The 25,224-nt window shown below is 42.3% G+C and overlaps 2 protein-coding genes across 14 annotated transcripts; both read left to right on the top strand.

The window, feature by feature from the left end:
• The first annotated feature begins 177 nt into the window (after positions 1-177).
• cep43 (centrosomal protein 43) lies at positions 178-20,408 on the top strand. Of its 13 annotated transcripts, none has more exons than XM_055872334.1 (21): positions 182-526; positions 902-951; positions 1,118-1,172; positions 1,298-1,386; positions 1,509-1,646; positions 2,081-2,107; positions 2,722-2,778; positions 2,922-2,992; positions 3,244-3,305; positions 3,821-3,882; positions 3,996-4,076; positions 4,532-4,576; positions 5,349-5,578; positions 13,801-13,869; positions 14,360-14,437; positions 14,749-14,835; positions 15,055-15,167; positions 16,399-16,476; positions 17,728-17,755; positions 17,912-17,999; positions 18,481-20,408. In XM_055872334.1, exons 1-21 carry the CDS (start codon positions 439-441, stop codon positions 18,559-18,561), a joined length of 1,677 nt encoding a protein of 558 aa, XP_055728309.1. In that variant the 5' UTR covers positions 182-438; the 3' UTR covers positions 18,562-20,408. The 13 variants fall into 13 exon arrangements, with proteins under 13 accessions (XP_055728312.1, XP_055728318.1, XP_055728317.1 ...); XM_055872335.1 differs by having other exon boundaries at positions 183-526; positions 13,804-13,869; XM_055872336.1 differs by having other exon boundaries at positions 185-526; positions 15,055-15,155.
• Positions 20,409-23,214: 2,806 nt separating this feature from the next.
• On the top strand, positions 23,215-24,426 carry ccr6a (chemokine (C-C motif) receptor 6a). The gene has a single exon (XM_055872348.1). It carries the CDS (start codon positions 23,233-23,235, stop codon positions 24,424-24,426), a length of 1,194 nt encoding a protein of 397 aa, XP_055728323.1. The 5' UTR covers positions 23,215-23,232.
• The last annotated feature ends 798 nt before the right edge of the window (positions 24,427-25,224 follow it).

Here is a 25,224-nt window from a genome sequence, read left to right on the forward strand (position 1 = left end):
AAGAATAGGATTCACACAATTTACAAAATATGATATAATACAAATATACACAAACACAAATGATAAGAGACATGAGTCAAAAATGGCTCATGACACATGAGGCAGATCAGCAAATCAAAAGCAACTTTGATCAAAATATCTGATATGTTTAACATGTCTGATATCTCTCTATACATGACTCAGATTTTGATACAGAACTTGCATGATTTGAACCTAATCCACCAATTGATACAGCACCAAACTATTTTGACATCACTCCCTCCGTGTTGAACTAAAGAGGGACAAGATTGCGTGTGGCACGATGCTGGTGAATGGTGCAAATCGCGCGCGCTGGCTTGTTCTTTAACCTTTTCCTGGAATCTGCGTTGCTGAATTAGCATATAGCTAGCTGCCACTGTTTGTTTTGGTTGTCTTGGTTGCCGACTAGCTAAAAGAAAGATGTCTGCCACGGAGGACGACACTGAGTTGCGGGATCTTTTGATCCAAAACCTAGAAAACAGTGGGGTCTTGAACAAACTAAAGGCACGTAACTACTAATACTGTAAAGTCATATGTCGAAGGACTGTTCAAAGACTGAGAATGTTGTTGTTGCCGCTTGTAACTAGCTAGCTAGCTAACGTTAGCTAGCTACAGTACTGTAACTAGCTGGACTCCGGAAAGTCACCGACTTATCATCATGAGATCTAGTGTCGTGGGATAGCTAGCTAGCTAGCTACTGTACCTTCTAACATTGGATAACCAACAGCTAACGTTAGCTAGATAGCGAACTATTTTACAAGCAATGCATTTGTAGGTACTTAGCAAGTACTGTTACATAGCTAACGTTAGGTAGTTCAGGCCAGTTTGAGGCCCTCTTACTTGGCTAACACCCTCTTTTGCTCTTCTCTTATTCGGTAGGCAGAAATGCGCGCTGCTGTCTTCCTGGCTATGGATGAACAGGATAAAGTGGAGGTAAGACGATACCTGACTTATGTGCATTTTCAATGAATCCTGATAGTGTAACGTTAGACTTGCATATTGCTTCTCTTATTAATGACTTTACATTTTTTGGGATGTCAGTGCAGCGTATGATTTACATCTGCATAACCTCTGCTACCACCCATTATCATTCCCCCAGAATAAAACTCCACTTGTCAATGAAAACCTGAAGAAATGTCTTAATACAAAGGATGGTAAGGGTTGTATTATCCACTGTGATTGTCTGAACAATAGTCTGCTAATCCCATAATAATCAACATGCATTACAATGATTCATTCTTTCCATGATGAGGCTGATCATATCCTTCCCTTTTTACAGGACGCCTGGTGGCCAGCCTCATCATAGACTTTCTACAGGTCTTTCACCTGGACTTCACGCTTGCTGTCTTCCAGCCAGAGATAAACTCAGTGAGTGTTTTACTCCCAGTGGATAGGGCTGGCCCGGCATTTGGTCAAATAACTTGGAATTGTCAGTGCTACATTCACCATTATGGCATGCAATTTATTGCGCGCGTGTCTCCTATTCTCAGCTAAATGGCCTAGACAGCCGTGAGCAGGTCTCTTGTGAGCTGGATATCACCGAGACTGATATGAACAGGAACACTCCTCTCCTGCTGGAGCTCGTCAAGAGGGGCAGACACAAGGAGAAGGCCTCCATCTTCTCAGAGGTAAAGACACTCCATTGCACAGGGCTTGCCATTTCACATACATGGGTTTAGTCATTCACTACATTAGCGTATTCCCTTAAGCTCCTAGTGGAGAAAAGAGCTTCTGACATTAGCAGTTGTCCAAACCTGAAGCCTCCCTGATTCGTTTTTTTTTATTGTAAGATTGTATTTAATATATGTGTATTTAATATATATATTTAAAATCAATTTAAAAAAATTAACAGTCCAAAACATACACATACAAACAACAACATACAAACATCCACAACATCACCCCTGCCCAGAAGTCTACCTGATTTGATTACACTCTTGAATGGCTGTCCTTCCTTTAAAAAATATTTTCTTCTGAATGGAGTGTCCCACTTGTGATTATAATGGACTGCTTTCTTGCTCTACTGATTTCCCTGCTCTGGCCTGCTGTTATCTGATGTAAGGGGGACAAAGCCACAAACATCCCCAAGGTAGTAATTCTTATGATCTTCATTGCCTTCCTTCTCACTCACTTGGGTACATGTACATCTATATATAATGTTATGAATGAGCACCAACTGTTTCATAATCAGGTATTATACATAGCCTACAAACATGACCACATTGAGATGTAATCCTTCATACAACAACATTTCAAGTATTTTGTCAATGGACCTGAGCTGCCAGAGAGAAAATAAACTGTATCACTCATAGTTGTCATTTTGCCATGACGACCTAATTATAATATTATCTGGGTCAAAAGAAGGCAACTTGCGATTAGTGTAAATGTACCCAGACGATTGAGAGAGAGAGAAAATGGTTTTCCTGTTGTTCAGCGAGATTCTGACATAACAAGTTTGTCCCACTTTCTTAGTCATGTTTAATACTCTGCTCAAATCAGCAGAATGCGCTCACGTAGCTATCATACAGAGAACTGTGGGCCATGAAGGTGCACATGAAGAACTAGCATATAACATATAAAACCATCAAGCTCACAATTTCATGTTTGTTTTGATCACCTGTATTGAACCCAAGAGGATGCAACTTCAAATGTAAAGAGATTTCTCGGTCTGATATCAATGTTCTACCTTTTTTCTCTTTTTAGGAACTATCCCCCAGGCAAATAGCAGACGCCCGAAAGAAGTTTGATTGTTATGACAAGGTGATCATTTTTTTGTAGATGTGCTCATTTTGGTCATCCTCATAAGTTCTCCATTGCCATTGATTACCTTGTGGAGGTGTTTAAATGTCCAAGATTCTTCCAAGATCCTGCCTTTTACTCTGTTTAAACTTTCCGCTTCACAGGCCAGAACTGGTGGGATACGCAAAGAGGACTTGAAAGTTGTGTTTGGAGATGTTTTTCCCAACTTCAACAAGTATGTTTGGGCCGTGTCATTCAAGCAAAATGACAAAACACTGAGGGCTCGTTCCCTAGACACAGGAAAGCCCACTCCTGAACTAAAAAGCATGCATTTCCATTGAAAGTTCTTTGTCATTCAGGAAGAGACTTAATCTGTGTCTGGGGAAACCTGCCCTGACTGCAAAGCTGACACGACAATGCTATTTGTGACGTGAATCTACAGCTCATCCAGTTTCCTTAACAAGTAGTCTGTGTGTCCGATAACAGGAACATGCTGGAGAAGTTTGTCACTGATGAACATAGAGTTGGAGACAAGGCCTCCAGTAAATGTAAGTGTTCTGTAGACTGAAATGAAGTGACATTCTTAATTTAATGTATTTAATTTAACCCTTATTTAACTAGGCAAGTCAGTTAAGAACAAATTCATATTTAGCAATGACAGCCCAACAAAAGGAACTCCTACGGGGGCTTGGAATAAAAGTATAGGACAAAACACACATCACGACAAGAGACACTACATAAAGAGAGACCTAAGACGACGACATAGCACGGCAGCAACACAAAACATGTTACAAACATTATTGGGCACAGACAACAGCACAAAGGCAAGAAGGTAGAGACAACAATACATCATGCGAATCAGCCACAACCGTCAATAAGAGTGTCCATGAATGAAGAGATGGAGATTAAACTGTCCAGTTTGATAGTTTTTTGCAGCTCGTTCCAGTCGCTAGCTGCAGCGAACTGAAAAGTGTTGGTTGCTATAGTTACAAGCATGGCAACACAAAGCCGTGGAAAATGTCGTCATCTGCTCTAATGCTTTGTCTCACCTCTGTCTCTGTAGCTATAGACTTCCAGGAGTTTCTGGGCTTGTACAAGCGCTTCTTCAGTCAGTGTCGAAGTGTGGTAAGACACCTTTACTCTCTTGGGGTTCCTTTTTAGATTGTGCCATAGATTGAACTTCGTATGAACTGTTTCTTATGCTGAAACACAATGTTAAATGTGTCCTTCCCTTCCAGGTCACCCATGACACCAGTGATGTAATTCACAATCCCAGTCAACTTATTGAGGAGAAGAAAAGCACTACACCGGCTAGTAAGGTACATTGGCACTATTCAAACAATGGTGCAGTGTATGTTGTAGTGGTTTCTCGTAGGATCACTTTTTTTCTTACTTTGTTCAACGGTAATATTGCATTCCTTTTAATACCTGTTTGTGTGAACTGTTGTCATAACAGCTTTCTTGTGAATCAATTCATTTCTGTGGAACTTGCCTTTAAAATAACATAACATGAAATCATAACTAAGAGACCTAGCTTTGTATTTGCAGGATGTGAGCATAGGGTATACATGACATGGATATTTTAAGAGAATGTTGATTGTTAAAACAAAGCCTCTGTTTTTCCGCTTTCTTTTCGGAAGGACGAAGAGGTCAGTAGACTAAACTGTATGTGATTCTCCCTAAATGTAGCCACCTTTAGGGCCTACCCAGTATCTATCATGTTAGTGAGGCAGTGCGTGTGTGAGAAGGCTGATAGCTGTGTTCTCATGCACAGATCCCCAGGTTTAAAGGTGCACAGGCGGAGAAGGCTGACGCCAAGGTAAACTGCAAGGCTGGAAAAGGGTTGTGCTCATTCGGCACCAAACATAAGAAAATTTACTGAAACAGAGAGGGACTTGCTGGACTTGTATGGAACACTCATTTTCATTTGGTTTGCTGTAATGAACACAACCCAGGTGTACCGTACCCATGGGCACACACTGGTTGAATGAACGTTGTTTGCACGTAATTTCAATGAAAGGACGTGGAACCAACATGGAATAGACTTTAAATTGACGTCTGCCCAGTGGGTAGGCTCATACCAACTCATCCAAGGGAAGTTCTGATTTCAAAGGCATGTCTGTACCATAGTCTTCTGTTAACCCATGGTTTACTTGGTATGGTGTCACCATTAGCGCAGGGAAGATAGGTTGGCAGTATCTCAGCGCAGCCTCTCAAATGTGCTCTTATCACCAGACTGATTCTAATGAATGATGAGTGTTTTCCAGTTTTGATTGAAAATCTGACTGTGCTGTGTGCATGTGTTTTACTAATTGCTCAACTTCACAGTCTTAATGGTTCATAGAGTAGGTACGACTAACGTAGCTAAGCCATTAGCCAAACCTCTAACAAGACCTTTACTTGTGCCGGATAGTTCTCAAAATATCTTTCCTATAGCTAATATTTCAGTGCCACTACTAACTCTCCCTGTCGCTTCAATCCTCTAACCATTTGCAACTAAATGCTAGCTGCACCCGCTCAAATACACAGAAGCGACTTTAAACGTGTGTTTTTGTTATTTGTGCTGTCTTGTTCCTACATGTACCCCACAGGGTGTGGAGGTCAGTCACAGCCACAGTGACACCAGCCTGCGCTTTGGCTCTCCAAAGGGCAAAGGGCAGGGTCACGTGACGTCAAGGCACAGCGAGGCGTCCGGGGACAACGACAACGGCCCCACGGCGAGCCTGAAGAAGGGGCTGGAACTGGAGGTGGAGGAGGACCTAGACGAGGACGACTCGTTCTTTGACGACCCTCTGCCTAAACCACAGAAAACCTACGGCTGGTGAGGACGGGGATTGATTGTCATACACGCTATTGAACATGTGTGCTGCTCCATGATCCATCACTTAAGTCATGCGTAATAGCGATAAATGTAAAACATGGATGCTGTTAATATTAGCATAGAAATTGATCATGGCTAATGGTGCAACAGAATATCTTAAGAATCTTAAAATACAGGGGCGTTAATCAACTCTGATGGGCTGGGTCTATGTGGAGAAAGTCGAGCTACAGTGCATATTTATGATTGTTAGGTTCTGAACAAACAGAGTTTGTGGTAGGGCCACAAGAGGTTGTTTGAAGACTAATGTGTAATACAGGAAGTGGTTTTAGTCTATCTCTCACCGTAAATACCACTGTTCCCGACAACACTTGTTACCGAGGTTACTCAGTTGTCCATTTAATTTCACATAATCGGTCACGGTTCCCCGCCCCATAAACCAACCGCTCTCATTATTGCTACTGCTAATGCACATGGATCACTTTCAAACAATGTGCTGATATCCTTTCGCTTTTTCAACCATGGAGATGGCCTGCCTCTCAGAAAACGTTCTATCACCATACACGTTACCACTTACTGACAATGTTGCATCTCTGATATCCCCATATACCTCCTATTCTCCACCAGGCACACATCCTGCCTTAGTCCTTCTACATGGACTACCTCTCTGTAACCTACCATGCTAGCATATAGATGTGCCAACTTCTCCATATAGTAACAAACAGGTCTTAAACCCAGCTGAGGGATTTGCACCCCCACTCGGAACCTACCCTACCTACCCGCCACCTAGGGATCTCGCATGGGTCACATCCCCACTAGGGACCTATCCTACTACGGGACCTACCCTTACCCCTATAGATAGATCTAAGGCCTCACGGCCACCGCAGCTGGGGCTTTAACCCCACTGGGACCTTTACCCCCCCCCCCCCCCCCCCCCCCCCCCCCCCTTCATGAAATGGGTTTCCATGGCCGAGCAGCCGCACACAAGCCTAAGATCACCATGCGCAATGCCAAGCATCGGCTGGAGTGGTGTAAAGCTCGCCGCCATTGGACTCTGGAGCAGTAGAAACTCGTTCTCTGGAGTGATCACGCTTCAACATCTGGTAGTCCAACTGATTAATCTGGGTTTTGCGGTTGCCAGGAGAACGCTACATGCCCCAATGCATAGTGCTAACTGTACAGTTTGGTGGATGAGCAATCATTTTACGGACACATTATTTACTTTCGTGATCTTGAAGGGAAATCTTAACGCTACAGCAGGGTTGTAGTACTCGAGTCTGGTCTCGAGACCACATATTGAGTGTCTTGTCTTGGTGTCGGATGCATTTGTTCTCCTCGGTCTTGTCTCGGACAGTGAGGACTCGTAATTTCTTCCCAAGACCAGCGGAGTAAAAAAATAATATTTAACAGCTTCCATTCAGTCAGCTCATAAAACTGCTTCGCCAGGCCAAATATATCCACTCCTTTCTTGAAACATTCATATCTTAACAGCCTTTATATCTATTATAGACATGTTAGTACAGTGGTGAACCTATAGGTCTTCAGTGTGTGACAGGTTAGTACAGTGGTGAACCTATAGGCCTTCAGTGTGTGACAGGTTAGTACAGTGGTGAACCTATAGGTCTTCAGTGTGACAGGTTAGTACAGTGGTGAACCTATAGGTCTTCAGTGTGTGACAGGTTAGTACAGTGGTGAACCTATAGGTCTTCAGTGTGTGACAGGTTAGTACAGTGGTGAACCTATAGGTCTTCAGTGTGTGACAGGTTAGTACAGTGGTGAACCTATAGGTCTTCAGTGTGTGACAGGTTAGTACAGTGGTGAACCTATAGGCCTTCAGTGTGTGACAGGTTAGTACAGTGGTGAACCTATAGGTCTTCAGTGTGACAGGTTAGTACAGTGGTGAACCTATAGGTCGTCAGTGTGTGACAGGTTAGTACAGTGGTGAACCTATAGGTCTTCAGTGTGTGACAGGTTAGTACAGTGGTGAACCTATAGGTCTTCAGTGTGTGACAGGTTAGTACAGTGGTGAACCTATAGGCCTTCAGTGTGTGACAGGTTAGTACAGTGTGTGAACCTATAGGCCTTCAGTGTGTGACAGGTTAGTACAGTGTGTGAACCTATAGGCCTTCAGTGTGTGACAGGGTAGTACAGTGGTGAACCTATAGGCCTTCAGTGTGTGATAGGTTAGTACAGTGGTGAACCTATAGGTCTTCAGTGTGTGACAGGTTAGTACAGTGGTGAACCTATAGGTCTTCAGTATGTGACAGGTTAGTACAGTGGTGAACCTATAGGTCTTCAGTGTGTGACAGGTTAGTACAGTGGTGAACCTATAGGTCTTCAGTGTGTGACAGGTTAGTACAGTGGTGAACCTATAGGTCTTCAGTGTGTGACAGGTTAGTACAGTGGTGAACCTATAGGTCTTCAGTGTGTGACAGGTTAGTACAGTGGTGAACCTATAGGTCTTCAGTGTGTGACAGGTTAGTACAGTGGTGAGCCGATAGGTCTTCAGTGTGTGACAGGTTAGTACAGTGGTGAACCTATAGGTCTTCAGTGTGTGACAGGTTAGTACAGTGGTGAACCTATAGGTCTTCAGTGTGTGACAGGTTAGTACAGTGGTGAACCTATAGGTTGTCAGTGTGTGACAGGTTAGTACAATGGTGAACCTATAAGTCTTCAGTGTGTGACAGGTTAGTACAGTGGTGAACCTATAGGTCGTCAGTGTGTGACAGGTTAGTACAGTGGTGAGCCGATAGGTCTTCAGTGTGTGACAGGTTAGTACAGTGGTGAACCTATAGGTCGTCAGTGTGTGACAGGTTAGTACAGTGGTGAACCTATAGGTCTTCAGTGTGTGACAGGTTAGTACAGTGGTGAGCCGATAGGTCTTCAGTGTGTGACAGGTTAGTACAGTGGTGAACCTATAGGTCTTCAGTGTGTGACAGGTTAGTACAGTGGTGAACCTATAGGTCTTCAGTGTGTGACAGGTTAGTACAGTGGTGAACCTATAGGTCTTCAGTGTGTGACAGGTTAGTACAGTGGTGAACCTATAGGCCTTCAGTGTGACAGGTTAGTACAGTGGTGAACCTATAGGTCTTCAGTGTGTGACAGGTTAGTACAGTGGTGAACCTATAGGTCTTCAGTGTGTGACAGGTTAGTACAGTGTGTGAACCTATAGGTCTTCAGTGTGTGACAGGTTAGTACAGTGGTGAACCTATAGGTCTTCAGTGTGTGACAGGTTAGTACAGTGGTGAACCTATAGGTCTTCAGTGTGTGACAGGTTAGTACAGTGGTGAACCTATAGGTCTTCAGTGTGTGACAGGTTAGTACAGTGTGTGAACCTATAGGCCTTCAGTGTGTGACAGGTTAGTACAGTGGTGATCCTATAGGCCTTCAGTGTGTGACAGGTTAGTACAGTGGTGAGCCGATAGGTCTTCAGTGTGTGACAGGTTAGTACAGTGGTGAACCTATAGGTCTTCAGTGTGTGACAGGTTGGTGATGCTGAAAGGACAGCACCCGTAATACCAGGTCACTCATGTAGGAGAGAGCACTTTTTGTAAAACACAAAGGGCCAGTGATTTAGTGGAGGGTATAAGCCGCATATGCACTTTTGTTTTCGTGAGCATTGCGTTTATTAACTTCTTAATCCCTACTGATGCATATCAAAGTAGTGTAGTGGAGGTATGCGACTTATCAATTATGTAGTACAATAGAGAAATGATGCACAAAGTAGCCTACACAATGTCAAAGCTCATAAAATGTATTTACACACACAGCCTAGTATCATCGGAATATCATTTGCAGGCAGCAACAGTGTTCAGCTCTCATCTGGTTTTGTCATGGAGCAGCTCACGGAGGAATGACATCGGTAGCCTGTAGGGTAGGGAAGACGTTTCAGTTTATATCTACCAGTAAATGCTAACCAAGGCAACAATGGGAATGCAAACCAGGTATTAAAAAAGTTGAATCTGAAGTGTTGGTTATTAGGCTATATGTGATGCGCAATTGTCATCATGCACTGTTTGCATCAGGTGGGTAGACTTGGATGGGCCTGGATGTACAGGGGCACAATTTGGGTATTTTTTCGGTAAAAAAAATATTGTTATTTTGAGAGTGAATCTGAAAAATCTATAGGAAAACTCGTTAAAAAAAACCCATAGGAAATCATATACTGTTTTTTTTTGCTATTTGACTCACTGTTCCATGACGTACACTAAGACATTGTTGGCAAAATAGATCGATGCAGTTATTAAATGCATAATTCATATAATTCACCGATACATTTTTTGGTAGTCTAAAAGATATTGCTATCAGGTAGTAAATCACAGCTGGCCTGGTACATTGTTTGCTGCCTCCATTTAGGATGAACAGTTTCAATGACTCAATATTCTGGACAAAAACGGACGAATGTAACTAAGGCTGGGAATGTCAATGCAATCAAACTAGCCAGGGCAATTATCACAAGTCAGTCATAACGTGGCTAATATGCTAGCATATCTATTTATGTAGTAAGCTAAAAACACAGAGCCTAATGTTAGCTAGCTAGCATGGGTGAGTGACTGACTGACTTTTTCCCTCTCATATCGTTTTTTTTGGTGGCTACACAGCTAGAGATGCAAGTGTCATTTGCTTAGCTAGCAAGAACTTGAATGACTGTTAGCCAGAGTGAATTTGCGAACGCAAGAGATATGCTATCTGCTCCGATTTTAGAGCACTCTCATCTGAGTGTGCCAAAGCGCATAACAACTGATGAACACACGAACGCACATCACCCGCTGAATATGACCGGTGCCCAAAAAGTTATAGTTAATCAAGAACGCTCTAGATGACATGTAAACAGCCTAACCAGCGTTGCTACAGCGAGTAAAATGGTCCGAGTGAGGTGTTCTCTCATTTGTGTCTGGAAGTAGCTAGCTAGCCAGTTAGCTCGGGTGCGTGGTTTGGACAAGCATGCATTGGCAGGCAAGCTGCAGAAGGACGAGGAGGCTACAATTCCCCATCGATTATCAGTTAAATTTTGACGGCCAACTAGCAGAAAACGTGTTAGGGTTTATCTGATGATCCTTCGTTACATTTTTGCTATGCTTGCTCTGGCTAGCATTTAGTTGTTGATCTTGTTGTTGTTATGCATAACTGAGGGATTAGGCCTACCATTTCATGGTTGTTTGATCAATAGGACTATAAAGTTCCTAAATGTAAGAGGACTCCCGTGGTGTTTACATATTTGCAGAAATACATTCAGGTGTATTTTAAGGCTTTTGGCGAACGCGTGCTAATGATGTAAAGTCACGCTGTTGCAACTGCCTGTAAACACACAGTCCAGTTCAAAGTGAATGACGGCAGTCCCGTTTGGCAAATGGCTTGTTTGTATAAAGGCCTACTGTAGCTTTGATTGGCTATAGCTCAGGTCTGTGTACAGTCGTGGCCAAAAGTTTTGAGAGTGACACAAATATTAATTTCCACAAAGTTTGCTGCTTCAGTGTCTTTAGATATTTTTTGTCAGATGTTACTATGGAATACTGAAGTATAATTACAAGCATTTCATAAGTGTCAGGCTTTTATTGACAATTACATGAAGTTGATGCAAAGAGTCAATATTTGCAGTGATGACCCTTCTTTTTCAAGACCTGCAATCCGCCCTGGCATGCTGTCAATTAACTTCTGGGCCACATCCTGACTGATGGCAGCCCATTCTTGCATAATCAATGGAGTTGGAGTATGTCAGAATTTGTGGGTTTTTGTTTGTCCACCTGCATCTTGAGGATTGACCACAAGTTCTCAATGGGATTAAGGTCTGGGGCGTTTCCTGGCCATGGACCCAAAATATCGATGTTTTGTTCCCCGAGCCACTTAGTTATCACTTTTGCCTTATGGGAAGGTGCTCCATCATGCTGGAAAAGGCATTGTTCGTCACCAAACTGTTCCTGGATGGTTGGGAGAAGTTGCTCTCGGAGGATGTGTTGGTACCATTCTTTATTCATGGCTGTGTTCTTAGGCAAAATTGTGAGTGAGTCCACTCCCTTGGCTGAGAAGCAACCCCACACATGAATGGTCTCAGGATGCTTTACTGTTGGCATGACACAGGACTGATGGTAGCGCTCACCTTGTCTTCTCCGGACAAGCTTTTTCCCGTATGCCCCAAACAATTAGAAAGAGGATTCATCAGAGAAAATGACTTTACCCCAGTCCTCAGCAGTCCAATCCCTGTACCTTTAGCAGAATATCAGTCTGTCCCTGATGTTTTTCCTGGAGAGAAGTGTCTTCTTTGCTGCCCTTCTTGACACCAGGCCATCGATGCAATTCATCGATCACTCTTCATCTTCATAACATTCTGGAGTATATGCAAATTGCCATCATACAAACTGTGGCTGCAGACTTTGTGAAAATTAATATTTGTGTCATTCTCAAAACTTTTGGCCACGACTGTAGACTCCGGTCCTGGACAAGACAGGTGTTTTTTATTTGGTTTTATTTGCTGCAGTGTCTAATAATTGTACAAACGCATTGCCGCTTTCCCACTATATATTACTATAGAGTTTTCACAAATTACAATACTTAATTCCCAAACATTTTAAGGATTTATGAAAACATGAAAATTACCTTATCTAAGTGTTATAGATTCTGGGGGTGTACATAAACAGATTTTAATAAGATTTCATGTTGCTAAAATGTGGTCAGTTCTACTTTAAATCCAACAATATTTCACACACAAGTTATTTTCAAAGAGATGGCTAACATCAGCAAGCTAGCTGCAATTAAAAAAAAATTAAACAGTTCCTCTCATCCCAGATGACTTATCATTTGAAAATGTAACTTATTGTTGACAGTTATTCTTGAAAAGGGAGAAGCTAACAAATTAGAAACAATATCCTCTTTGATAACACCTGCTGCAGCCACTGCAAACTAGCCGACAACAAAAGCTAGCTAGCTAGACCGTGGGAAAACTACTGCTCGCTATTGCGCAGTGACCTGTTGGCCTTTAATAAGGCAGATGTTTCCATACATGTTTTTGTAATAAAGGTCCCACCCATTAAGTCAAAATGTGATTGGTTGATTCAACTATCACTCCAAAATGTTGCACTTATACAGTTGAATGGCAGATCCCTTTATATATCTTCTGCAGCCGGCTGACTTGGCTAGCTAGATTTATTCCCCAGAGACCAGAAAAGTCTTCAGTGTTAACCCTTTTTCCTTTCCAACAAAATCTGAAGAGATTCAATCAGAACATCATTGAAAATAATGATAATTATTTTATAAATCCTTAGCTCTTCTCTGAAAGCGTGGAAGGCCCATTGTTCCCCACTGTGTTTGGGTTAGTAATCATTTGTAGAGTGACTCTGTTTTCCCTCAACATGCATTTATTCAGAATGTTTAAAGAATCCATATGCTGTTCTGAAATAAGAACACAGAAATACTGGACGTTTTGAACTCTTATGGTGGTGATTTGACAAAATTACAATCATGGTCTTGAATTGGACTTGCATTCTTCTGGTCTCGGACCCCTTGTCCCCCACCTGGTCTCGGTCTTGACTCAGTCTTGACTCGGTCTCGCCCCCCCTTCTGGTCTTGACTCTGACTATATTTACTCTGGTCTTGGTCTTGAATCGGTCTCGTTTTAGGTGCTCTCGAACACAACACTGCGCTACAGCATACAATGTCATTCTAGACTATTCTGTGCTTCCAGCTTTGTGGCAACAGTTTGGGGAAGGCCCTTTCCTGTTTCAGCATGACAATGCCCCTGTGTACAAAGCGAGGCCCATACAGAAATGGCTTGTCGAGATCTGTGTGGAAGAACTTGACTGGCAAGCCGAGAACTGTGACCTCAACTACATTGAACAGGCCTAATCGCCCAACAGCAGTGTCTGACCTCACTAATGCTCGTGGCTGAATGGAAGCAAGCCCCCACAGCAATGTTCCAACATATTGTGGAAAGCCTTTCCAGAAGAGTGGAGGCTGTTATAGCAGGAAAGGGGACCAACCCCATATTAATGGCCATGATTTTGGAATGAGATGTTCAAGCAGGTGTCCACATACTTTTGGTACTGTAGTGTACATTGTTCCCCTTTCACAGTAACATTCCATGCACAAAGTTCCTCTAATATCGTAGCAGGAGTAAATATATTTGAAGCTAGAACCCAACATTAGGAAGTATTGTGTGAAGAGAAGTGCAGCTCTGTCGCCGCTCTGCTCACTGTATTTTCTCTCGCTCTCTGTCATGCTGCGTATGGAAGTAGTAGCCTTCCCCTGGCTAAGAGTCATTCAGGGGCCAGTCTCTCTGAAAAGAGAAACGGTCAGAAAGAGTAAGTATGTCTTCACTGTAAACTCAATGAGTTTGGCTACAGTGACTCATAATAGTTTGAAATGCAGGGCCGTGTTCATTAGGGCACACCATAACAAAACATTTTGCAATGGAAAACCAAAACACGGGTTTCTTATTGGACAATTCCAGGTAGTTTGTTGGTGCCTAATGAACACGGCCCTGTTCTATCTATAGCAGGTAATCGCAAATAGATATCCTTGTTAGCTTAGTATTCTGTACTCATATTGAAAGTACAAAGGAAGTGTTTGTTAAGATGACTGAAGTGGCTTAGAAACATGGACCAGCGTGTGTGGGGGTGGTGGGTAGTTTGGTTCCACTTAGGAGCACTGTGCTGTCTGTCTCTGCTCTGCTGTCACTTGTCTTTTTTTTCCCCCCTCGGGTTTCTCCTCTGCCTGCCCAGCTTTTTTTTCTATCCTGTTCCTTTCTTCTTTTCTGTTTATCTGTGTGTCCTTTCCTCCCTCCCCAAGCAGCTTCGTCCGCTCTCTGAGGGAGGAGAGCCTCTCAGGGCGCTCCTTTAACCCAATGAGGAGGGGCACTAGCCTCAATGAGTGAGTGTGCATGGTGCTGGTGTATCACTCCTCCATTAGCGGAGGGATAAAGCCGTGAAAAGTCTGACCATTTGCCTGCTGCCTCGAAACCAACAATGAACGTTTGTAACATTGGCATTGACCTCTAAATAATAACCTATACTAATACGGTGTTCATGGTCTTGTACTTTTCCACTTTTTCTTTGCATGTGTGTGCGTGTTTTTTGTCGTGTGTATTTCTGTGTGTGTTGTGTGAGTGTACTTCCTTCACTATGCTCCTGTGTGTGTCCTGTCTCCACTCTCTCGCTCTCTCTCTCTCTCTCTGGGCTCAGCCTGTCTGCTCTGGGTAGTGACACAGAGGGCGATGGGGACGAGCTCTTTTCTGACTATGATAATAAACGGAGCTGCTTGGAGCACAGGTGAGCTGCAGGCTTCTCTTTCACAGCAGGCATCTTCTTTCTCTCTTTTGTACCCCATCCCCTCTGTTCCCCCTCTCTTTCTCTCTGTGCTGTGCAGTGCCACACTCCTTAGTATCTCTTCTATGACATGCCTGTCTCCTCTGCCTCAGTCAATGAATATGAGTTGAATGTGTTTTTGGCCTCCAGCCTTAGGCCTTGCTTCTTTTGTTTTTCCACCAGGAGAGCAGCAGATTCGGGCCCGGCCCCACAGAGGAGTGCTGCAGATGGGCTTCTCCTGAGTGGAACCCCCCATCACAGAGACCTCTCAGGCAGCAAGAACTGTGAGAGCAGTGGTGTGTGTGTGTGTGTGTGTGTGTGTGTGCGCGTTATGAACTGTAGCACGGGTTGTATAGACTAATTTTAACATGAGTTTGTGAGTTGAGTAGATGCTTTTATCTCCAGAATGATGCACTTTTGTTAAGTACTATTACCAGGGCCTTGCACAGAGCAGGGCAGGTGCTACCCCCCCATTTAACTTCATTGGTCCATGGCCTCCCACAGGCAAAAAGCTGAAATGTGCTACTTTCATCTGCTTGCTCAGCCTCGCATTGAAGTGTTTTACCATTTTCTTTTCAGGACAACCAGGGCTACAAGTGGAACACAAAACAATTTGACATAAACAGTTGCATTCATGACAAATGTCAATATACAAATAAGATCTGGCAAGCAAACACCTGATTTAAAGAAAAAATGCATTCAGAAGCATTTCTGTAAGTACAGAAATTGTTTGCTCAATGGGAAATGAATATCCAACTAGTCAGTGACCACTGTTTGGAGTTTAATACAGTATTATAGACAATATGTCCAGGGTTTTCCTATGATCTTCTATGTAGAAGAACCCTTTACCTTCTAACGACTATTGTGTGGCTTTTCATAGTGGGGTCATTAGTCTGTAGCTGAAACCGTTCAGGCTTTACAGACGTTTTTGTGAGAAGAACTGTTTTCACGAACAAGGCTCTAGCTCCGGCAGAAGCAGTAGACGAATCTAATGCAAGAAATCCAGAACTCTGTAGCTCAAACACACAACGCTTAAAAGGGGTTAGAAGCACTAAATCACGCCGGTGTGATCGTGGGATTTAAGAGGTTTTAATTCCATGAGTAAATCAACCTGAAATCAAGTCATAGACTTCTACTGCTCCTCTAGCCAAATCATTTTATTTTTTAACATAGGCCTTAATTCTCTGCAAAAACACACTCGCTCATCACACAATGCAGTCTAAGCATGTTAGAACCACAGATGAGAGGAAGTTTGTTAAAAGTGTCTTTGCTAAAACAAGCTGACTATACCAGCTGATCATCGCTATTGTAGGCTCAATAAATTAGCTATTGAGCTAGGCTATGCTGTCAAAACAAGGTAACTAGTCTTTACTTATTTCAATTTGTTCTGCTACTGGCAAAGTCGAACTGCAGTTGTTGCACCAATCAAATGGGCACTTTTTTTTATAGGGCTCTATCTATGCACGTGCCTGACTATTACTCTGGATTCTTTGCTTCTTGAGTAAATCCTTCGAATGCTTTTTCTAGGTACTTCTTCTAACCCCAGAGAGGAAGGATTCAAAGACTTGAAAATTATAAATGATAAAACCGGATCTTCTGTGCAGGGTATGATCTTAACCCAATTCCAGGTTTTATTTCTTTATATTATGCTGTTTTTGGTGGGTTACATATTTGAATTGTATTTATTTCATATACACCACAAGATCAAAAGTATGTGGACACCTGCTCGTCGAACATCTCATTCCAAAGTCATGGGCATTAATATGTAGTTGGTCCCCCCTTTGCTGCTGTAACAGCCTCCACTCTTCCAGGAAGGCTTTCCACTAGATGTTGGAACATTAGTGAGGTCGGGCACTGATGTTGGGCTATTAGGCCTGGCTCGCTGTTGTCGTTCCAATTCATGCCAAAGGTGTTCAATGGGGTTGAGGTCAAGAGCAGGCCAGTCAAGTTCTTACACACCGATCTCGACAAACCATTTTCTGTGTAGACCTTGCTTTGTGCACGGCGGCATTATCATGCTGAAACAGGAAAGAGCCTTCCACAAGCTGTTTACACAAAGTTGGAAGCACAGAATCGTGTAGAATATCATTGTATGATGTAGCGGTAAGATTTCCCTTCACTGGAACTAAGGGGCCTAGCCCGACCATGGAAAAACTGCCCCAGACCATTATTCCTCCAACAAACTTTACAGTTGGCAATACTCATCGGGGCAGGTAGCGTTCTCCTGGCATCCGCCAAACCCAGATTCGTCCGTCGGACTGCCTGATGGTAAAGCGTGATTCATCACTCCAGAGACGCTTGGCATTGCGCATGGTGATCTTAGGCTTGTGTGCAGCTGCTCGGCCATGGAAATCCATTTGAATTAAGTTCCCTGACGAACAGTTATTGTGCTGACATTGCTTCCAGAGGCAGTTTGGAACTTGGCAGTGAGTGTTGCAACCGAGTAGATACGATTTTTACGCACTTCAGCACTTGGCGGTCCCGTTCTGTGAGCTTGTGTGGCCTACCACTTCGCGGGAGAGCTGTTGTTTTTCCTAGACGTTTCCACTTCACAATAACAGCACTTACAGTTGACCGGGGCAGCTCTAGCAGGACAGAAATTTGATGAACTGACTTGTTGGAAAGCTGGAATCCTATGATGGTGCCACGTCAAAAGTAACTGAGCTCTTCAGTGAGGCCATTCTACTGCCAATGTTTGTCTTTGGAGATTGCACATGCATGGCTGTGTGCTCAATTTTATACACCTGTCAGCAACGGGTGTGGCTGAAATAGCCAAATCCACTAATTTGAAGGGGTGTCCACATACTTTTGTATATATAGAGTATCATCCTGATATACCCCTCTTTGTTTTGCCAGATGACGACTACGGCGATGACTTTAACAGGTAATGTAGGGCGTTGTACTGTGTCTTCCCTAGATCTCACTAGCTATTTTTAGATGCTGCTCAGTGCTCGTTCAGTTTCATGCCCTATCTGTGCCATGAGAGATATAAATCTAAAGGGTTTCCCTTCTCTGCACGTTTCTTGTTTACCGCCACCAGCCATCGATCGGATATCTCCAAGAGTGAGGTGAGCATCGGAGAAGAGATCGAGGAGGTTTCCATCGAGGGACCCGACAACAGCGATAAGGTAGGTGTGTGTGGGAGGGGGGGATACCTAGTCAGTTGCACAGCTGAATGAATTAAACCAAAATGTATCTTCCTCATTTAAGTCAACGCCTCTGAATCAGAGCGGCGCGAGGAGCTGCCTTAATTGACGTCCACGTCATCGGTGCCTGTGTGTCATAGGAAGGGCAACAGGCAGTCAACCCTACATATGTGTAAAGCTAGTCAGCAGTGGGCCCTTGTAGTTACCACAGTTTTAGGTAAAGGCATATTCCAGTATAGGGTGGGGATAGGAATCAAAATGTAATTGACCGTTTATATGCTCTTTGAGCACATTCTATTAGCTAAATTTGACTTGTTCCCTATAATCATGCCGTACATAAATAGGTCTAATAAATATGAATTTTATGTTAGTAGGTGTCTTTGGTGGTATTTCTATATTACCTTATCTCACACACTCACCCTTTCTATTCTCTCCTCCTCTTCGCCCTCAATACCGCCCCCAGTTTGATGAGATCACTCAGGACCTCAGCGTATCTCAGCTCAGCCAGAGTCAAGGAGCTGACTACATGGAAGAGGTGGCATGACAATCCCATCAGCCTTACACCACAAAGGCCATTTCTACTACGTTAACTATTATTTATGTTATGTGTGCACATAATTTGTGTACATTTGTGTTCATGGATCGAATAAAATTACCACTGTCACCGAGATTGTTCTTGAGCAGGGTTTTAATTGTGCTTTTTTTTTGGGGGGGGGGGGGGGTGGTTTAGTATAGAGATGACTGTAAAGGGTCTGATGGGTGACATGTTGAGACATCAAGGACATTTTATGTCAATCTGAAACCCGCAATGTGGGGAGCTTACTGTAATTTGTGCTGTGCCAATTACAGTACCCACAGTTGGTTGGCTGTTTAGATGTCATCCTACTGGCAGACCACTGCAAAATGCTTCCATACTTAGTTACATCTAGTGAAATGTCAAACTTTTCATACCTGTCTGTATAACTTTAAATTGTATGCAGAGGATGTAGACAACCATGTTATTAATCATAGTAGATAATGACAACTATGGTATGTAAGTACATTAAATAGCTTTATTCATAACTCTTCAGTGATATTGTTATGCTAAATCTTTTATTTTTATTTTTTTTTACCTTTTATTAAAACAGTATCCCACACATAAAGCATGTCTGTACAACCATACTAGTGCAATATACCTCAGGTTTGAGCATGTTGTGAGATTGTATTTCGATCATACCACGCTCAAAGTTGCTTAGGTCACTCGTTTTGCCCATTCTAACATTCAATCAAACACTAACTGAATGCCTCGACCCTTGTCTGCCTGCTTTATTATAGCAAGCCATGGCCACGTGACTCACTGCCCTGTGAAGCATTTTTGTGAACAGGGTGGTGTACCAAATAAACTGAAAGCATATTTCTTGAGTTCCTATGCTTTATCTTGTGGTTATGTAGGTGTCAGGCTGCCAACTGAGGTTTTGAGAACTTGCAGCGACACTGCTTGGCCACACACACGTAGGTTGATCAAACGGACAAAAACTTTACTTCGTCCTTGCTGATCAGACAAAACAGACATACTGTAATCGCTGAGGTTCACAGCTTCACTTCTTCGAACTTGGCTTAGAAAAGTCCCAAGAATATTTTGTAAAACTTTATTACTCCATTATTCTGGTAAGTCCTCTCGCACAACAAATGGAATTATATGTGACCTAGGCAATCTTAGCATGTTTCTAAAAATATATATATTTTACTGTAATATTGTAAGAGGAAAAACTGCTGGGTTAAATATGTTCAATATGCACTTAAATGTTTATTTGGAAACATAGTGGTAATGTATGTAAAAAATATTTTACTGTGGATTATATTGTATCTATTGTAAACAAATCTGTTGATTTCTAAATCATGCCCTACCTGAAATTGACACAGCTGCACCATTTGGACATAATTTAAATTCTACTTTTGACTGTCTTGTCTGACATTGTATTGTCTCCATTGATGCACTTTGTACCATTTTATTACCCTTCATTATTTTCACAGAAACACTTTTATCATAATAGTTGTGTGCAATAGATTCATACTACTTGAGGCACCTTTTTTTGTTTGTTTACGTTTATTATGCAGTCTGAACTCACATTACCTGAAGAAAAAAAATCCCCTCGGGATCTTGCTGGAATGTATCATATCCAATCAAATATGCATGAATTCTGCAGCTAGGGAAGCTAAGGAAATGTCCACTCTATGCAAAGAATAAGTAATGTCTCACAAAACATATTGTACAACATAACCTATTCAAAATCCTTTGACTAAGCTGTCTGGCCCGGATTGATCCTTCATCACAGCCCAGACTGAACAGACATGGTTGTATTAGCCCACCATCACCAATAGCTCAGAAAATAAAGGAAAAAATGAAACAAATGGGTTTTATATTTAGATGACTACTAAAGATAAAACACTGGCTGCTGTTCGGACTTTTTTGACAGCTAAAGATCCCGAAGCTTGTGCGCATGTGGGGGATTAGCTACATTACGCAGGCTCTGCGTGAACAGGCTAACGTTACTGGCGTATGGTGCTCGTTTAATAAAGTTACATCAAAACGGAATCAATGTCTGCACGATAACAAGGGCTAATGATAGTATTATACATAACATAACCGAATATAATAGCATGGTATAACGTTACTGTAAAACAAAAAAAAAAACTAATTTCTTTTGAGATTTTAAGATGATTGTGCGAATGGTCTGCATTTTTACCCAATGATGCCAAAACTCAACAGTACGAGCCACTCGGCAAAATATGTGCTTTGATTTAATGATTTAAACTAAACAGGTAGGCTATGCTAGAGTTTAACGCCGTCTCATCTGCTCTAAAATGCTACATAATTCAAAACAACACTAAGCTACTTCCGAACAAGACTATAACTCAAGAAAATCTAAATGCATATCCCCATTAATAAATTGACTGAGATAACGGTTGGTATCAGATACTGCGTGGCAGTTTCACCGCTACATGTGTAGAATTATCATCCACAACTGATAGTAAGAAATGTGACAGAAGGGCGACAACAAAAATGTGTGTTGAACTGGATTCGGATCTTCAACTCTGGGGAAAAGGGGGTCGGCGGGGATATTACCTACGGATCCGCAGCCTGGCCAAGTTAAAAAGCACTGGATGGGTGTAAACATTGGAGAGAGAGTGTTTCATTCCACCATACTATTTTACAACAGTCTGCGCTATTCATCTGAAATCGAAGTCACATTGAGATTGACTTCATAATTTAAACCTGACACTAAACTGATTTTCTAATTAAAATTGAAAAACTAATAGATATAAAAACGAATATTAAAACACAAAACTATAATAACCTTGGTACATTCAGGAAGTGAATATATGGCTTAACTTCTTTTGTCAGGTAAAAAGGTATATTATAAGATTGAAGACAAAATATGCAGGAAAAATACAGTATGTTTGAGAAATCTAACATACAGTTGAAGTCGGAAGCTTACATACACCTTAGCCAAATACATTTAAACTCAGTTTTTCACAATTCCTGACATTTAATCCTAGTAAGAATTCCCTGTTTTAGGTCAGTTAGGATATCCACTTTATTTTAAGAATGTGAAATGTCAGAATAATAGTAGAGAGAATGATTTATTTCAGCTTTTATTTATTTCATCACATTTCCAGTCGGTCAGAAGTTTACATACACTCAATTAGTATTTGGTAGCATTGCTTTAAATTGTTTAACTTCAGTCAAACGTTTTGGGTAGCCTTCCACAAGCTTTTCACAATAAATTGGGTGAATTTTGGCCCATTCGTGGTCCCATGGTGTTTATACTTGCGTACTATTGTTTGTACAGGCATTTTGAAATTGCTCCCAAGGATGAACCAGACTTTGTGGAGGTCTACAATTTTTTCTGAGGTCTAGGCTGATTCCTTTTGATTTTCCCATGATGTCCAGCAAAGAGGCACTGAGTTTGAAGGTAGGCCTTGAAATACATTCACAGGTACACCTCCAATTGACTGAAATGTTGTCAATTAGTGTATCAGAAGCTTCTAAAGCATTGACATCATTTTCTGGATTTTTCCAAGCTGTTTAAAGGCACAGTCAACTTAGTGTATGTAAACTTCTGACCCACTGGAATTGTGATGCAGTGAATTATAAGTGAAATAATCTGTCTGTAAACAATTGTTGGAAAAATTACTTGTGTCAAGTGTAACGGATGTGAAATGGCTAGCTAGTTAGCGGGTACGCGCTAGTAGCATTTCAATCAGTTACGTCACTTGCTCTGAGACTTTAAGTAGGGTTGCCCCTTGCTCTGCAAGGGCCGTGGCCTTTGTGGAGCGATGGGTAACGATGCTTCGTGGGTGACCGTTGTCGATGTGTGCAGAGGGTCCCTGGTTCGCGCCCGTGTCGTGGCGAGGGGACGACGTAAAGTTATACTGTTACACATGCACAAAGTAGATGTCCTAACCGACTTGCCAAAACTATAGTTTATTAACAAGATAATTGCGGAGTGGTTGAAAAACGAGTTTTAATGACTCCAACCTAAGTGTATGTAAACTTCTGACTTCAACTGTAAATTAAGATTTGTAAAAAATATATACAATTCCTGATTGGATTTGCGATATGCTTTGAGAACAGTCACCATGCGGAAGGGAAGAATAGTAATAAGAGTCAAAGGTGGAACAACAACTTTTATTTCTTTGTCAATAACATTGTGCCATTTTCATATTCAAAACACATAGATTTTTAAAATTACCAACTTACTGCGATAAAGTATTGTGTGTCATTGTACACAAAATTTAAACCACTTTTTTTCACTTGAGATACTTAACCACACTCTCATGCATTTACAGAGGGAATTGGGTCACTCAGTGTCGCGGTTATACAACCTGGTTTCTCTGAAAATGTCCAATCTCTGTATCACACCACACAGCATCACTAACCCCATTCAACCCCACTTTACTTTATAGTCACACTTTCGTAAGGATGTTAATTAACTACACTCAGATCTTTGCAAAAGTCCAAAGGCTTTGTAATTAGAATAATTGATGTATACAGTAGTTGAAATTGATAGAATAGATTTAAGTATGTCATGAGAGTAATGCATTTTTTAGTTAGAGTACATGTAGTACTGTATGTTGAAAATAAATGATAATTTCGGTCAAATTCCAAGTGTGGTAAATGAAAGGCCTATTCTTCTCTGAGTTCTCTCTCTCTCTCTCTGAATAGGAGAAAATGGATGGTACAGATTATAGTGAGTCAACAAATGTCATTACAGAGGACTATGGTGAGATGGATTATGTGGAACCATGTCAAATGACAAAAAACAACAGTGTGGAGACAGTGGTGCGACTCTACATCCACTCTGTCATCTGCATCCTGGGTTTACTGGGCAACATCCTGGTGATCGTCACCTACGCCTTCTACAAGAAGACCAAGTCCATGACGGACGTTTACCTTCTGAACGTGGCCATAGCCGACATGTTGTTTGTGGCGGCTCTGCCCCTGATCATCTACAATGAGCAGAGTGACTGGGCCATGGGGATGGTGGCCTGTAAGATTCTCAGAGGGGCCTACAGTGTCAACCTGTACAGTGGTATGCTGCTTTTAGCCTGTATTAGCACCGACCGGTACATCGCTATTGTCCAGGCCCGCCGCTCCTTCAGGCTCCGCTCCTTCACTCTCTTCTACAGCCGCATCATCTGTGCTACAGTCTGGTGCCTGGCCCTGCTCCTCTCTGTCCCCACCTTTGTCTACTACGAGCGTTATGTGCCTGCACACAGCTTCTACAATGTAAGTGAGAATGGATTCTATGATTACAGCAATGCTATGACACCTGTTGGTCTGAAGAACCCTATATCCTCAGAGTCAGAAGAGGACTCTGTGATTTGCAACTTCAGGTTCCCGGACATTGCCACGGCCCGCCACATGAAGGTCCTGGTCCCCAGCACCCAGATGGCGGTGGGCTTCCTCTTGCCTCTGTTGGTCATGGGATTCTGCTACGCCAGCGTCATCATCACCCTGCTGCGCGTCAAGAACTTCCAGAGACATAAGGCAGTGCGCGTGGTGCTGGCCGTTGTGGTGGTGTTCATTGCCTGTCATCTGCCCTATAACGCTGCCCTGCTCTACGACACGGTCCACATGTTCAACCCCCAGTTTTGCGGGGAGATGGACACCACCCAAGTGGCCAAGACGGTGACGGAGACGGTGGCCTACCTGCACTGCTGCCTTAACCCGGTGCTGTATGCCTTCATCGGGGTGAGGTTCAGGAACCACTTCAAGAAGATTGTGGAGGATGTGTGGTGCGTGGGGAAGAGGGTCATGAACGTCCGACGCTTCTCCAAGGTCAAGTCCGAGATCTACGTCTCCACCGCCCGCAGGTCTGTGGACGGATCCTTTACCGACAATGCATCCTCTTTCACCATGTGAGGAGGAGACCCTGTGTTGGAGACTGCTGTTGCTTAGAACCCTAGCGAAGTCTGTTTCATTTACCAATGTCTAGGTGAAAGTCTACACATTCCTTGCACAGTCTTCACAATTTGCTGCCTTCAAATTAAATCTGGGAAAGGGATTAGATAAGCATTTTTACTACTGATCTACACAACCTATTTCACATTTTCAAAGAAAAATACCAATTTTAGAACATAAAAAAAAACACCCCAGAGGTAATACTTGGTGAAATCACATTTGGCAGCCATTACAGCTGTGAATCATTTTGAATAAGTTTCTACCAACTTTGCATAACTCTAAGTGAAAAACTCAGAAGTGGCAGGTGGAGTAAGCAGAGTGAGGCAGGTGGAAAGGACGGGACAGGCAGAGCACTGAATATATGCCAGCAGGATAATACATATCTCCAATCATCTTTGCTGATAGCAATTTTGTGTTTCCATAAATGGATAAATTGGTATAATTTAGCATTTAGATTTAAAGCTTCAACCCTTAGTTACCTCTTCCAATTTCAAATGAGCTTGAAATAGGTGAATAATAACATTTTTATTGTTTTGTGAGACCTCAGCTCCAGTGATAAAATAATAAATTAAAGATACGTTATAATTGAGTAAGTTGTCAAAGCGGTCAACCCGTCTGCCCGGCTTCAGTTGAGACATTATAATTCAAAACATTCTAAAATCACACACACGCCTCGCACGCTCGCCTTTAGTGAGTTTAGGCCATTTTGTCAAAATTGCTCAATTCATTACATTTGGTTGGGAATCATTGATCGCAATA

This window comes from Salvelinus fontinalis, chromosome 20 (assembly GCF_029448725.1).
Source record: "Salvelinus fontinalis isolate EN_2023a chromosome 20, ASM2944872v1, whole genome shotgun sequence".
Taxonomy (NCBI): domain Eukaryota; kingdom Metazoa; phylum Chordata; class Actinopteri; order Salmoniformes; family Salmonidae; genus Salvelinus; species Salvelinus fontinalis.